Below are 16,654 nucleotides of genomic sequence, written 5' to 3' on the forward strand. Positions count from 1 at the left end.
AATAAACTATCAGATTATTAGCCACTGGAAACATTTCTGCTGCCTGAGTGTCCAGTTGAGGATCTACAGAGTTTTCATTAACTGCTTAATTTCCTTCTTATGACATTGGACCTTTGGATTAGCCTGGTTATATCTGGGATTTGCTGTTGTTTCTCCTGAATAGCTGCAAGGAATTCACCCTTTTTCCTATTGGAAGGCAGCAGGGTGACAGAGGCAAGAGACTTTCCAAATGAGACAGACAAGAGAGAGTCCTGGTGCAGATGTCACTCATAGCAGCTAACAATGTTCCCACCTGCTCGAGCAAAGTAATAAATCGGGGCCCAGCCAGAATGATAAAGCTCTAGGGCAGAGAAAGAGCAATTCCACTGACTTTTGGAATGGCTGTGTTAGCTGCGATGCTTGAAGGCTTAGTGAAGGAATTCATGGCGGCTTTTTCTTTTTCTCAACCTTCCAGATAATGAGCGCTCAACAGGTTGGGTGAGACATCTCAGGTTTGCATGAAGGACCTGCAATGCATTTCTGAGGCACCGATAGACTTTAGGTAGCACGCAGGAAGAGTAAGCAATGATTACATGGCATAACCACATTAGTACTTCAGAGTGAGTTGAAAAAGGACAGTGGAGGGACCCATCTTGACTCCAGATGAGCGCAGCTTGTCTGCTGCTCCACAAAGTGCTCAGTTGATCACTTCTGAGGGAGAAAAGACAGTCCACCATCGTAAGTGTTCATGCTTTTGAAGCCTGCCAGCATGCTGGGGTCTGGATGTCTGCTATCAGAATCCCAGCTATCAGAGAGGTCCTCCAACATAACTATTTCACAGGAGTAAGAAGAAAGTACATAGGAGAAACGAAATAAAAGCAAAGAAGGCATGAGGTCACAGAGATCTCAGTGGTATGTACATAATGGAGCCAACCACGGCCACAAGGACAACTAAAAGTTTGGTCCTACCTACCAGAGTGAATCAGAGGAATAACCCACAGTTGGATGTCCTTCCTCTGCCATATAAAATCTATGAATCAAAATATTTGTAATGCAAACAGTTTTCTATGCAAAATAACTTAAATTGCATAGGAAAAGAATCAGTTCAACATTTTCCAAACAAGATTGCATTAGTACTATAGCCTGCAATTATTAAATACTACTGACAGCATTTTAAAATAAATTATTAAAAATCTGATGGACAAGCAAACAAGTTAGCCTAATCCTTATTTCAAAATGGTTTTATAAGGTTAAGCTACATTTAGCTTATTAGTAGTTCAACTTAACAAGGAAAAACAGTAACAAGGTGCTTTGACGTTCCCTTTACATAAGCTAAAATGAAATACTTGGGGGTTTGGGGCTAAAGGGGGGAACAAAATAGTAACATGCCTGCTAAAAGATCAGTTCACATATTAATTCATTAGGTTAATAAACAAATACAATGATCATCCAAACAAGGCATGGATTTCTAGATCCCAAAATAGTTTTTACTACCCCACATTTTATACGTTACATTTTAACCAATATATTACTATCACCGCAATCATATTTATACATATATTTATACATATATAGTTTCAAGCTAGAAATAGTCAAGTAATTTTTGTTTCAGGCTGAATTTGCAATCAGGGTTGGAAGCTACTTTCAAGTCCTGGTTAACTGGAAAGAATACTTAGTATTAATAGTTAACATTTTCCTAACCCTTGAGATTAACATATCTGCACCAGCACAGTGCCTACTAATAGTTACTCTGAACTAATAAAAATTAGTGACATTGAAGGAAAAAAACATTCTTAATTTAGAGTGCTTGTACAATTAATTACACAAAAGCTGGAAATCAGATGTGACCACTTCTTGTATAGTTATTTTTAGTTTGGAAAATGTAAAAGATTGCTTATATATTTCAAGGACTGGATCTAATCTGTACATGTGCTCTTTCATAAGTGAGGATCAAAGTCTTCCAATGAAATGAAACAGTCAAGCAACTATGTATGAGCCCCATGCAAACAGAGACCATGTATTTATGTATTTAAGAATGTAAACTTAGCTAAAATGTCATAGTTGCTTGCAAGAACTGACAGAGTTACAGTAATGGTATTTTCACTGATATACCATCCAGTATCAAAGGTTTTTTTGTGTGTGTGTGCTTGTGCTTTCAAGTCATTCTTGATTCCTAGCAACTGCCTGGCAATTTTATATAGTTTGCTTGGTAACATTTTGGAAGTACTTAAGCATTTTATTTGTTTTAATACAATTTATGGTATTAATTCCCAAACAGTATACTGGAGCACATCTGCATTCTGAAAGAAAACTAATAACCTACTACAATATTATACAATTAAAGGTACTTGGGAGCCCAACGTGTTGTCCTCAAAGGTGTTTACTCATTTTACCAGAATGATTTTCTATTGAAGTGGATAAGTCTTCCTGCTCTCTTCATTCATCCCAATTAAGTCATTCAATACATCCCAAATAAATATATCAGAATAACCCACCCTCAGAGTCTGCCTATTGCAACTCTACATGAATCACTGAGCTGGACTGATCTCTTTTCACTCACAGTAGTTAACCCTTACATACTCTGAGATTTAACACTTTAAATTTAAGGCCTGATTACAAGAATTCTCTAGACAGCATACAGTCTGAAAAACCATTAAAAGAAACCACAACAGTAAGATCCCAGAATACATTAAGACTCAAACATACAGTATGGGTTTACATGTTATGCTAAGTCTGGTCTGTTAAATAAACCAGTAATAGCTGGATTTATTCTCTGTAAGTGAAACACTAGCTTCATGCATGGAACAAGACACATTCCTCTATAGTTCAGAACAGCGGTCCCCAACCTTTCTGGCACCAGGGACCAGTTTCGTGGAAGACAATTTTTCCACGGACCAGGTGTGGGGGATGGTTTTGGGATGATTCAAGCGCATTAGATTTATTGTGCACTTTATTTCTGCCGTTGCTGCAGAGCTCAGCACTTTTCCCGCCGCTGCTGCAAAACTCAGACTGCATTCTAACAGAGCATCTAATGCTACCACTGATCCGACAGGAGGCAGAGCTCAGGCGGTAACGCGAGCGATGGGGAGCGGCTGTAAATACAGATGAAGCTTGCCCACCACTCACCTCCTGCTGTGCGGCCCGGCTCCTAACAGGCCATGGACCGGTACCGGTCCACGGCCCAGGGGTTGTGGGCCCCTGGTTTAGAATATACGAACCCACTAAAATGGAGCAAAACATGCTAATCAAAGGCTCAAAAGTAAGATGTTAAAATATTACAATTATATTTAAACACATTGAAATATTTGGAAAAAAGGTAATTGTTGTCTGATGCTTGAAATAATGAGAGCAACAAGCAAGCTGTTCAAAGGTCCATCAATGACAAGATTCTCGTGTTTTATTTTTCAGCAATACAGGTAGTCCTTGCTTAGTGACCACAATTGGAACTGGAAACTCCATTACTAAGTGGAACATCACATGACAGTGACAGACTTACATCACTTTGTCTTTGGTTGTTAACGAGCCACCAGTTGTTAATTGAAACATCACATGACCACAGCCTGCAATTTTACTTCTGCGTTCTCCATTAACTCTGCTTGTCGCAAGCCAGTTGGAAAGCATGCAAATGGTGATCATGTGACTGGGAGATGCTGTGACGGTCATAAATGTGTGCTGGTTGCAAAGCAACTGAATGGCAATCACATGACCATGGGATACTGCAATGGTTGTAAATGTGAGGATTGGTCACAAAGCTTGGGTATTTTTACACCGGCATAACTTCAAATGGTCGCTAAGTGAGGCAGTCGGCAAGTGAGGACTACCTGTGTTAACTCAACAGTAGAGTAATTTAGTGGACTGCCGGTGTTAGTTCACATATAAATATTTTATTTATTTTTGTTTATCAAATTTTTATCACCGCCCATCTCCCCCAGATGGGGGACTCTGGGCAGTTCACAATAAAAACAATTAAAAATTCCATAAAATCATAAATATAGCCATTAATCAATCAGAATAAAATGCAGTAAAATCCAAGCCATGGCGGATCTAATTCAAACCATAAGGGCATAAAACTGGTCCCCACAGCACTAGGGAATCAGCCAGCCCCAAGAATGGCTCTTCCCCTCCCTATTCCAGGCAAGGCAGCAAAACCAGGTCTTCAGCTGTTTTCTGAGGTCCTGGAGGGAGGGGGCTAACCTCACTTCTGGGGGAAGGGTGTTCCAAAGGGCGGGAGCTGTTACAGAGAAGGCCCGCCTCCTGGACCCCGCCAGATGGAATTCTCTTGCAGATGGGGTCCGCAACATGCCCTCTCTGCACCATTGGGTGGGACGGGCTGATGTAATGGGGATAAGACGGTCCCTTAGGTAACCTGGACCCGTGCCATGTAGGGCTTTAAAGGTGATAACCAACATCTTGAATTGGACCCAGAAGCATACTGGCGACCAATGCAGCTCGCGCAGTAGGGGTGTTACGTGTGCTGATCTCGGAGCACTCATCACTGTTTGCGCGGCCGCATTTTGAACCAACTGCAGCTTCCTGATAGTCTTCAAGGGTAGCCCCATGTAGAGCGCATTGCAGTAGTCTATCTGGGAGATGACCAGGGCTTGAGTGACCGTTCGAAGGGCCTCTCGCTCCAGGAAGGGGTGTAACTGGCGCACAACACGAAGTTGTGCAAAGGACCTTCTGGCCATGGCTGCCACCTGCTCTTTGAGCAGGAGTCGTGAGTCCAAGAGGACCCCCAAGTTATGCACCAAATCTGAATGGGGCAGTGCAACCCCATCCAGAACTAAAGATGGCAAGTTCCTAGGAGCTGAGGGGCTGTTAACCCATAGCCACTCCATCTTACTAGGGTTCAGCTGAAGCCTGTTGTTCCCCATCCAGACCCCAACAGCCCCCAGGCATCTGGAAAGGACAGCTACAGCACCACTTACTTCCCCTGGGATGGAAATGTATAGCTGAGTATCATCAGCATACTGATGATACCTCACCCCATGGGGACGGATGATCTCACCCAGCGGTTTCATGTAGATGTTAAATAGGAGGGGAGAGAGTACTGAACCCTGTGGCACCCCACAGAGGAGGGGCCGTGGGCCCAACCTCTCCTCCCCTACTAACACTGACTGGGACTGGCCCTGGAGGAAGGAGGTGAACCAGTGTAAGACTACCCCACCCACCCCCAACTCCCTGAGCCGCCCCAAAAGGATACCATGGTCGATGATATCTAAAGCCGCTGAGAGATCAAGGAGAGCTAGGATGGATGTGCTGCCTCCATCCTGCTCCCGCCAGAGATCATCCGTAAGTGCGACCAATGCCGTTTCTGTTCCATATCTGGGCCTGAATCCTGACTGAAAGGGGTCTAGATAATCCGTTTCCTCCAAGAACTTCCGGAGCTGCAATGCCACCACCTTCTCAACCATCTTCCCCATAAAGGGGAGGTGGGAGACTGGACGAAAATTATCCAGTATAGTAGGATATGCCTCTGATATATCAGAAGATTAGGATGTATTACTTCCAAGGCCTATGCAGACATGAAAAGTAGCCTACAGTTTAACTATGTATGACGTATACAACACAACATACAACTTTGAAGTAGTATTATTCCTGCTAAAATAGTAAGACTTTCAAATTTAATTATCAGGTAATTATCAAATTAAACATCAACAGTCATGATTATGAAATAATTATAGTATTTATAAAGACTATTAAAATGGATCAAATTTTATTTTATACTTCAGTTCAAAAGTCAACAATGCATAATTTTGTGTGACAAAGTACAATGGCTAAAAATGATCACAGCCAGCTTACCTACTGTATCAGAGCAGCTCATATAACTAGGCTTTTAACTCTAGCTCAGGAATAAAATCTTTAGAAGCAGCAAAGACGCAACAAAATCAGCATCTTAAGTATAACAAACTGTTCTGTAGAGATCATTACGCTGTCCACCATGCTACTCCCCACTTCAATAGGCATTCATCAAACATAATGGTTCAGCTATAATGCATTATATTAAGTTACTGAGAAATAAAAACTCATTAGTACTCTGTTGCTAATCAAAATTCTTTCAGTGAGGTGATGTCAACAGATAAATTGTATGGATTTCAGTAGGTAGAATATATACACATTTTTTGCTGCAACATTTATAATAAAAATACAAAAAGCTTGAAAACCTACTACTAAATATTTTATGACTTGCTACACCAATAATTGTGAAAAAGAATGACTATAACCTGCTCTCAAATATGTGGGCTTGACCCCAAAGAGTAGGCACACCTGCCATATACAAAGCAAAGAATCAGAGATCCCTTTTGTAATACAAAAGGTCAAATTCGCATATAAACCACATTAGAATAATGAAGATTTTTGACTTACTCAGAAAATAGCTGGTGCATGGGTGGCTGGCTATTCATGGTTTCTTTAGTTTCATGTAATAACTAGGAATTCTGCCCTGCTTCTTACCTAAAAAGTCAGAATCATCTACCATGTTTTTTTCTTCTATTGGAATGTTTCCAATAAGCCAAGCCAAGCCAAGCTTAATAAAAATACTAGAAACTAGTAAAGTCAAGAAACTAGTCAGTGTGGCTTCAGGACTAAAATACAGCAGAGGTATAAAAGGCGTATTGAAGAAACTATAGACAAGCTAAATAAATGATCCGTATTAACGTTCACTCCACAGGATACTAGAAAATTTTCAAACAATGCATCTACAGAATGTTAAAAATATATTCAAAGATGAGGTTTCAGAAATTACCTTTTAAAAATTCTACAAGCTAGGATTAATTTAATTCAGTAGCTCTTTAATAATTAAAATGTGAAATGGTTCTCATTAACAACTGTAAGTTGTTGACTTTATCAAAAGATCTGAGAATATCTAATGTAATGTGAATCTAAAAAATATTTGTGAGGCAAACTTAAAATGTATCAGGTAAACTAGTGGCAAGTAAAATGAAGATCATAATTTTTAATGATAGTTAATCAAGGTTTTGCTGAAGGAATCAAAGGAGTGCCTGCAAAGAGAAATCTTGCTTCCAAAGCCTTTTAGGATTCTATTTCATTAAAAAAACAACTAATGCTCGCTCTCAAAAAGACTGACAGAGTTCCTTACCAAAGACTTCTAAAGAAACCAGGCCATTACCCAATAAAAGAATGGGTTATCTTAAGAATCACTATGTGTTTTTAAACAGGTAGAACTACAAAGTAAAACTAAATGTACACTTTTCAAAATGATATGGGCGCCCACCCAATCTATACTAGAGTGGTGGTCATTTACATTATTTTAAACTGAAACAAAAAAACTCAAACTTTAAAAGTATACAGAAACTGCCAACTTTAGAAAGACCAAATAAGAGGAAAAAAATGTTAGAACTATGGACAAAGTTCACTGAGAAATATCTCAGTATTTTAAAATAATAATTAAAAAAATGAAATTCATTGTTAGAAGCTGAAAATCAAAAGTGTATCATGGTTTAGCCACCACCACCCCGCCAAACAGAAAGAAATTATACTGGGTTGAAACTAATCCACTGTAGATGTATTATCTACATGGACAGAAAGGTCCGTGTAGAAAGCACTGGAACTCAAATTCTCTCTTCCCCCAAAAGCCCAAATTCAGGATCATGTATTCCTGGAGTGAGGCACAGGCACATTATTGGGATGAGAGGCTTCCCATCAAATCTGCCCCATTCCCAAATCTCTCCTGGAATTTTCAACTATGGTATCCTTCTAAGACATGATGGGATATAAATAGACACGCACACACTATAATGAAGTAGTTGTGCTCATTTCTGGAGGATCAAGCCCAAGACATGATGCTGGGAAACTGCAATATTAGCCAAAGTCTAAAAGGATTCACAAGGTTCCAAGTTACTGTTTCGTATTTTTCAATATTCATGGTTTCAAGGAAGCAAAGGATAAAATAAACCAGTGCTAAAAATCAGTTTAGGAGCTGATGAAGGTAAACAATTAACAATCCAGTTAAGACAGAGATACCGCTGATCAGAGATTTCAGACCCATTACTTTCTTATGGGGGAAAAAGGAGATTGCAACAAGGAGTATCTTTCACCAGCTTTATCTGTCTTGTTGATAGCAGAACTCTTGAAAGAAAATGGAGTTGATTATCCATGCGCTAGTTACTTCCAGATTGGGCTACCACAATCTCTTATATGTGGATCTATTTTTTTTTAAGCTAGAGATTTCATTATCTGAAAATACTGGTGCCAGATTGCTGGCTGGCAGTCTTGGGTCAATGTATACAGCATCTCATCTGCACTGTTTTCCTATTTGCTCCCAGATTCAAACTAAAGTGCCAGTAAAAATAAAGTCTCTTGAAGCTGAGCTCAACTCCTAGTTAACTTCATAGACTCATAGTTTCCAGGTTGGGTGTTTTAGCAAATCATCCATCCATCCATCCATCCGCATACTTCCTTTCTTCACTGAGATGCAGTCCTCAACCAAGTGGAAGAAGAGAATTTATAGGACACGTGTTCACAAATACTTTCAAAGGAAGCAAAAGAAAGTATTTGTGAACACGTGTCCTATAAATCTTGATGTCTTTCTTCGCTCCAGGATTAATATAAACATACCTTCAAAGTTATCTACACCTTTCTCTTCTATATTGCTGCTCTTAAATATTAATATAAGGATATAAAATTCTTATATACTTATGTATCCCTGTCTCTTACCTTTGTTCATTAAGAATTACTACCTCAGCACAGCAAAACTGTTTTTCCTAAATGGATTTATGCTACCTCTTATACCTGGAAATGCCTTCCATAATACCTGTGTAGTGTTTCTCCCTTCACATTTTTCCTTCTTAAAACCATTTTTTCTGTGAAAACTTTGGTATAATATTTAGTTCCTATATTTCACTATTTCTCTCTAATAAACAATAAATCATGTAAATGTTTCATTTTCTCTCCATTCTCTGATACATTGCAAGCTCTTGATTTAGCACTTTATGAAAGATGACAATTCCCTAAGTATACATATTAATAACACAGGTTTCTTACTTCTTGAAACAGTGTTCTTTTAGCTATGTTCACAAAAAATAAGCTACTTTCTTAATTATTGTTTATTGAATAAGTCACAACTGCCTGGGTTCAGACAACATACTAAACCATGATTTATAAATCACAATAGCTAGGTACACACAAACTTCTAAACCAAACCAAACCAAACCACATTATGGCTTACTATATTTTGTGGATGTAGCCACTGAGTGCTTATTAGGACCAGATCATAACAGAACCATGCTCTGTTATGCACAGTTCCTAATGGGCTTAAGCTGTTTCTCTTTTAGTGTATTAGAACTTAAAGTTAGCCAAGCAGAAGAAATTTATTGCTTCAAGATACAGAACCCTCAAGGTTAATGACATTAAGAACAGGCTTACTAGCTTTCAATGAATACTAAGTCAGAGAATTAAAAATGGAATTTGGTAACCCAAGATAATAAGCCATTGAGTACTGTAAGAGGCACATGTCCATCATGCTCTGTTTATGAATTTCCCATGGTCATCACATTAGGTGCCATTCAAAACAAATAACCAAATTAGATGGATATTGACTGATCCTGTAAGGATGTTCTCAACATGTAGATATAGCAGATATTGAAGCAGGACATAATGAATACAACAGCTGGAACAATATACAAAAAAGCAGTATGGTAATTCAGTGGTTCAACTTTACGTATCTGTGGATCTCTGCACCTCAGGAGAATACCATATTTTTAACCTGCTTATCTCTGAGGCTGTACTGTACAGTAATGTTTTGAAAACTTTGAGCTAAACATTGTTTTAAAAGTGTAGAATTCAGATAGGTAAAGGCTACTCCTAGCTCAAACTTCAGTCACTGGAGATTGATATTCAAAGTGTTATAGGGAGATAGAGAATAGTTCACAGTGAAAGGAACTGTCAACACCAGAACTTCTATAGACCCAAGATCTCAGTATGAATTATATATGTAAATGTCAGACAAATTGCAGTATTTTCTTCCTCCCAATGGATGTCCCTATAAGCTCTTGGCCAGGACCAATACTACTATAACCCAAAGAAGTCCATCAGATCTTGGCCCAGAAATGGAACTATTAAACAAGTACAATAAAAAGAGTAGCCAATGTAGGTGAAGCACAGATGTTAATCAGTTTTCCTGAGAAAAGAATAAAGCCAGTTGCAGCACAACGGCTTCATCTGGATAAACTCCAGCAAAGATCTCAGCAGCCAGAATATATAAAGAGGTTGTTATACTAATACAGAATTCAGATGCTTTGCTGCCTGTAAGCAACCCTGAACAATGTGGCCCTGATAGCCTGTGGCCTACAAGATTATCAACTGCTGGCTCTCTGCCTCCCATTCCCTATGTTAGCTGTCAAACAACAAAAACAATCAACTTTGAAAGATGCATTTCCACCAACAATATTACTTGCTTGCTGATGATAACTGTCTAAAACATAAGGACCAGACATTTATTTAAGGGAATCAGCTTCTAAAATCAATGTTTCTAAGAGAATTTTGCGACACAGATTCTCCAGCAGATAGAGTATTGTTGAATACATTGAAAATAGCAGCACAGCTATGTTTGCATCATGGCTTCAATAATCTTTCTCTTATGAATTGCTGAGGTTAAGAACCTCAATCGAAATTATTTACATAAAAAACCCTAAGCAAATATCAACACTTCGTAAAAATGTTCAGAACAACATTTTCTCCACCACCAAAATCTACTGAAGCTAATACACTAACTTTAAGATTGCAGTCTCTTGAACACTGACTTGGCACCTCTGAATTAATAAGCATAGGATTCAGCTGCAAAACTAAAGACATTTACAAATTACAAAAGCAATTTCAAATTGTTTTTCCACTTTATTGTATGCTTACAATGTCTCCAAGATCTCACTATCAAGCTTTTTTTAAAAAAAGAAAAATCCACTATTATTGCTGTTTATAGAGAAAGCTCTCAGATGTTGAAGAACTGGTATCAACAGGATATATACAAACCTCACAAGTACTTGGCATCTCTCCTTTATAATTTTAATCAGCATAGCTATAATGGAGCTTTATTCTACTAGCATGTTTTAAATCTGCATATAACTTGATTGCAGCCCTTAAAAACAATTTAAACACCATTCCTCCAAAAGACGACAGTAGGGTAACTTACTACTCATTTTACTAAGAACAGCTTTACTGAAACAGACCAAGAATTTAACTACTGTAGTCCAGTATCACTTCCAGCAGTGACCAGACAAAAGCTCCCATGAAAATTAAAAGAGGAGGGCAATAGTCCTCTGTTATCATTTGGCTCCAAGTAAATTGTATTCAATGGTATTTTGCTTTTGAACATGGAAGTTCCATTAACCTATAATGGCTAATAATTATGATAGCGCTGCCTTTCATGAATTCCCTTATTAAGCTATTTAAACTATGAAGGATAACTATATTTTTGTATGAAATTCCATCAACTGATGGAATTCCAACTATGAAAAGGCAATAACCAAAGCAAAAGATTGAAAATCTTTGTTCAAATACATAGCTAACATCTTCAATTACCTTTAAACATAGAAGTGCTGTTTTGTCATTGCTACTTCATTACGCAGTACGAATACCTGATGTGTATTTCTACAACAATATTTCAGACCCATTGGCAATTAAGTGTGTACTTTGCTTTCCCTAATATTGAACTTGCCGAAATCTGGCCAAAAGTTGTTTGAATAAGTAATTTCTCCTGATTCACTCTCATCTTAAAAATATGAGGACAATGATCCATCAGTCATGCATATAGTTTTTCTTCTTCTTAGGGATATTCTTTTTCAAATTCTCCTTATTTCAAAAATGAAAATACAGAGAAAACTGAACTATCACTTTTGTAAGTAAAGTGAAGGATAGCATTATATTCTATCAACAGAAAGATTTTTAAGGATCCATTCTTATTTAAAAAAAAATTACTTGCCAATATGTATAAAGTACCAGAAGATCCAAGGATGCTTGATGAGGTAAGTACTTAAAAGAGTGGAAATTCATTACTAGACAAATGGCTATCTATAAAACTTTAAGCTTGCTGGAAATCATTTAAAAACTCCCAAACTCAACTTGCATTCTCAGCCAATTGAGTATTCCACATATACATCCATCGATAGTTACATATTGCACTTGATCTGTCTCTCTCTCATGTATCTTTCTCAATTTGAAATTATTTTCCACTCTTCATGGCTATTATGCCTTTTTCTGGAATTCAAGAAAGTGTGCATTCCCTGAAATATGTGAACTTTATGCAAGTTCAGTATCAACTTCCTCTTCGAAACTCACATGTTCATGTGCACACACTGAACCTTAGTACAACTGTCTCTGAACACACTTTTTCCTTAAGGACACAAGGTACACTCCCCACTTTTCGGGCCTATGATCTCTGACCGTTAACCTCCCTCCCCAATATGCATTTCCAGTAGCCCTGCTGCAAGTCGTTCTCCACCCTAGCTTGTCTCTTTCCCCAACTCACAGCTTTAACCGGCTACGGGAGGGGTTTTTTTCCCGGTTACCCATTCCCCTCCAGCAAATACAACGTCAGCTAGTACCTTAGCCCTCACATCTTTCCCAACATCTGCCCTTCGTACACATTCACATTTGCCCAGGAAACTTTTCCTTCTATGTGGCCTACCAAGCTGTAACCCCTCCGATGTAATTCGGCAACACTCTCCGCCGTTAACCCTTCAAATCTAGGCACGTCATTCCCACGTGCCCCATAACAACCCTCAACTCTGACCAATATGCGAGCCACCCCGAAGCCCATCCTTTCTACCCGAGTCATTTCTACCCCTGCCATCTGGCTCTTGCCGATTCAGAGCCCCTTCCCTCCTCTATCAATGACGCCCACCCTAAATGCAGAGCTCGTCCCGGAAACCGGGGAAACCTTCGCCCCGTAACTATTCCCTAGGGTGGGGCCGGGGCCGGCCCGGAGGCTCCTAGAACGGCCTCGGCCCGGTTTTTAGGCCGCACCTCAGACCACTCGTGGATCGGGGCGAAAGAGTTGTTGTAACGGACATAGGCCCCATGACAATGCAAAGCGGGGCCGGCCCGCCCTTCTGCCGCTGTGGCTCGCCGCCTCGGACGGGCTCGACTACCAGCTTCTTCCCAGCCGACTTACTACTCCCATCACCACTCCTAGTGCAGCGTCGGCGGCGCCATGATGAGCCACCACTGCCTCGCTCCTCTCCCCCTTCCCGGCTCGTATCGCCCAGGCCCGGCCTGCTCCGGCCTCGCACTCACCTTCATGTCGGGACATCCTAGTTCAGAGGAGAAGAAGGCGGCAGCGGCCTGTCCCGGCCCAGCCCAGGCCCGTCCCGGGCTCCAGTTCCCCCCTCCCTCCCACCCCCCGCTCTTGGCTGCTCGGCGCCCGCTCTGCAGCCTGGGCCCGGCCCGTCTTGGCCTAGCCTGGGCCCCCAAGTCGCCCCTCCGTGTGCACGTCTCGGGAGGGCTCGCTGGGGCGCGCGCGGAGGGAGGAGACTCGGTTCCGGTGGCGGCGGCGGAGACGAAGGCGGCGATGGTGGCAGCAGCGGCGAGGCCTTTCCGGGTAAGAGAAGCGGCGGCGGCGGCAGTTTTCCCCCCTTCCCCAGCAGCAGCAATGAGGCAGGCGGGCGGGCGGGTGCCGCCGCCGTGACACGGTGACTTCGTAAGCTCGCTCAGCCCCAGGCCAGCTTCTAGCGCCGCCCCCCCGCTCGACCACGACAGCGGCGGCGGCTCTCGTCGGCCTCTCCCGCCTTAGTCCCCTCCCCGCGCCATCCGCGCGCGCGCGCGCGCGCTCACACACGCGCGCGCTCACACACACGGGGAGAGCGAGAGAAAGAGAGAGTGTGTGAGGCTTTCGGCAATAACAGCGCTACCGCGACCTTCTCCTCCAGCCCAACCCAGCCTTCCTCCCTCCCCTTCTTTCTCTCCCGCGGAGAGGAAGTGGAAATCACCCAGCGGGAGCGAGGGAGAGGGAGAAAAGAACCGGCCGGCTGAGCAGCGCCGGGAAGGCCCCTTCTCTCGGTCTCTCTCTTCCAGCCCCACAAACTCCGGTCTCCTTGGTCGTCGTTTTCCCGCTCACCCCGAGGACAAGCTAGGATCGTGGGAACAGAGAAAGGCGAGGCCTCGCCCTCCGCCCTTAAGTCGGTGTTAGAAGAGGTGCCTCTGTAGGATTAACCGATTGTCTGAACTCTGATAAAGCACCGATTTTTTTTCTCTCTCTCTCTCTCTTTCTCTGTCTCCTCCATCATGGAATTTTTGGAGCCTAGCGGCATAGCTCTGCCCTAACTTGCTACTACAGTATTCATATTTTCAGGTGAGGAAGGTTTTTGAACACACCAGATTGGAGCTAAATTGGGCACACACGACTACATGTGGGAAGCTTCATAGTCTTTCTTCCCATCGTCTTCAATCCAGTTTCAGAATTTCCTGTTGTACAAACATTACTGGTGGTTACCCGCATTTTTAATTTCCTGGCTTTCTTGGGACTGTAAGGTACACTGAAAATAGTATTTTTCCTCATTATATACCCAGTTCTCCAAAATTCTCTTAAAATCCTGGCCAACTTTTCTGAACTCCCTATGGTATACTGAAATTCCACATTAGCACAAGTATTTAAGCTGGATAGTCCTGTACTGTAAGAACACAATACTGTACTGTATGGATGTGTTCTAGTAATGAGCAATGGTAGGGAGGATCAAAGATGTGGGCAGAATTGTGTAATTGCTGCTCAGAGGCTGCCTTGTATCACTTCCTCCTCGAGCAATTTTCCTGCAGAAGCAGGCTGTTTCATCAACATTGGTAGGTTCAAGATTTCACTGAGAAGGGCTTGACTGCCTAAAGGAAAGTGATAGTGGAACAGATACACATTACAAGTTCTCTCCTTCCTGGAAGAGAAAAGAGAATATTGTCTGTAAAGATGCCCCCGTCCCTCTTTTAATGGTTACACGTAAGGAAACTAGATTTCCAAAGTGCATTTTGAAGAGCCAATACAGTGGGGGAAAAACGGCTTGTGCTGCTTAATTATTTATATTTAATCTTCATCAACTACTGAAGGTTCAGAGTCTAAATCGGCATCCTTGTGGGTTTATTATGTCTATGAATTAACATTTTAGTGAAAGAAGTGAGGAAAACTGGTAATAGAACTTTTGGAACCACCTCTTATTTTTCAAAAAGTTCCTCCATAAAAACTAGCTACAGACAAAGGACACAGCATTTCTTCATCTTTTTTGTCTCTAAATTAATGGCCACTGCAGGATTTGGACTGCTATAAAGTACTTTAAGAATAGAAAATTTGAAATCGCTAAGTCAGTGATTGCTGATTTTTCTATGCTACTGCACCGTTTATTTTATATACAATAGAAAATCACTCCTCCTCTCCTTGAGCAGCAATAACACAAAATGGGTTTCTTTCCCCCCTAAGGCAAATTATTAAATTGGGAGAGAGAGAATGGTGGTGATCCACCACAGCTTTTGACAGCGCCTTACACTTGGTTGTTGCTATCGTTATTTGGCACCAGAGATGCTTCCGAGGAGGAGAAGAGCAACTAAACAAAACTAAGTGAACATTTGCTGCCTTTTAAATAAAGGGGCTCCCATTGTTTTGGGGTAGAGGGCACATTTGGAATTTTGAAAAGGCGTTGTGGGTGCTATCATAAAATGGCTGCACTGTGGGAGAGCCCATTCATAGCTATCATAATGATTGCTGTTATTCTTTAAAATGCCTTTCCATAGAAAGGCAAATAGTGAATGTAAAAGATAAGTAATTCTTCAAATCCTGAATAAAATGCACAAATGGTGTCAGACGTTCATAAGGCAAGCTCCCTCTGAATTCACAATTCTCAACTCCAGTAAAACTCTAATAGCCTATTTTATCGTGCCAGCTAGGTGACCTTGAGTAATCTTGAAAAGCCAAGCAGGGACAGGCTTGATAATTCTTGGACAGGAGACTGCCCGGAAATTCTGTGGATTTTCTCATCTTTTACTCCCAGTGTACAACCTCATTTCATTTCATGTTAGCTCTTTAAGAAACACTCCTCCCACATTGCCATACACATCCAAAGCACACATTCCATACAAGTCCATTTTATTTTGTCTCGCCTTTACTTTGCCCCCCTGCCCTGCTCTCCGCAACTATCCATACCCTAAGTCTTCTTCCTGTGGTTTGGGCCGTCTGCAGCCCTCATCCACCACCACTTTATTTTAAAGGAGCTAGGAATCTCCTGTCCATGATTGCCAAACATTAGCAGTGTGCTCTTTCACAATTTTGGTTAAGAAACAAAAATTAGAGTGTACATCCTAAAATAGGCTTATCTTTTTTAAAAAGAAAAATCAAGGGCTACCCAATCTAGAAAAAAATGGAAAATCCGGATTTGTCCACTTTGCATCATGTTCCATCCAATGTGGCTCTCAGCCCACGCAAAAATGTCCACCCACAGAAGGTTAATTAAGGACAAAAAAGAGATGGTAGGATTAAATTGCAATCTTTTCTTCACTAGTAGCCTAGACAAGGTAGATTGTCAGAATAGAGCTATGGATACAAGTTCATTTCTGCTGGTGGGAGAATTTTATGAACTCGTTTCTGCTCATTGGCTACTCTGATTTTCAGAAAAAACACAAAAGTGTCCTTTCTGTTTCCTGTTTTCATTGCAGCCCTCTCCCCTCTGTGTTAAAATACTTCTGGAATTAC

General features: G+C 41.1%; 1 protein-coding gene across 1 annotated transcript in view; it reads right to left on the bottom strand.

The window, feature by feature from the left end:
* The window catches only part of KCMF1 (potassium channel modulatory factor 1), a 54,151-nt gene extending 40,827 nt beyond the window's left edge, over positions 1–13,324 (bottom strand). The window contains exon 1 of the mRNA XM_063294894.1: positions 13,228–13,324. Within this exon, the coding sequence (XP_063150964.1) occupies positions 13,228–13,243 (16 nt within the window). The 5' untranslated portion in view covers positions 13,244–13,324. The remainder of the gene's footprint in view (positions 1–13,227) is intronic.
* Positions 13,325–16,654: the final 3,330 nt, after the last annotated feature.

The sequence above is a fragment of the Candoia aspera genome, chromosome 2, assembly GCF_035149785.1.
Source record: "Candoia aspera isolate rCanAsp1 chromosome 2, rCanAsp1.hap2, whole genome shotgun sequence".
NCBI lineage: Eukaryota > Metazoa > Chordata > Lepidosauria > Squamata > Boidae > Candoia > Candoia aspera.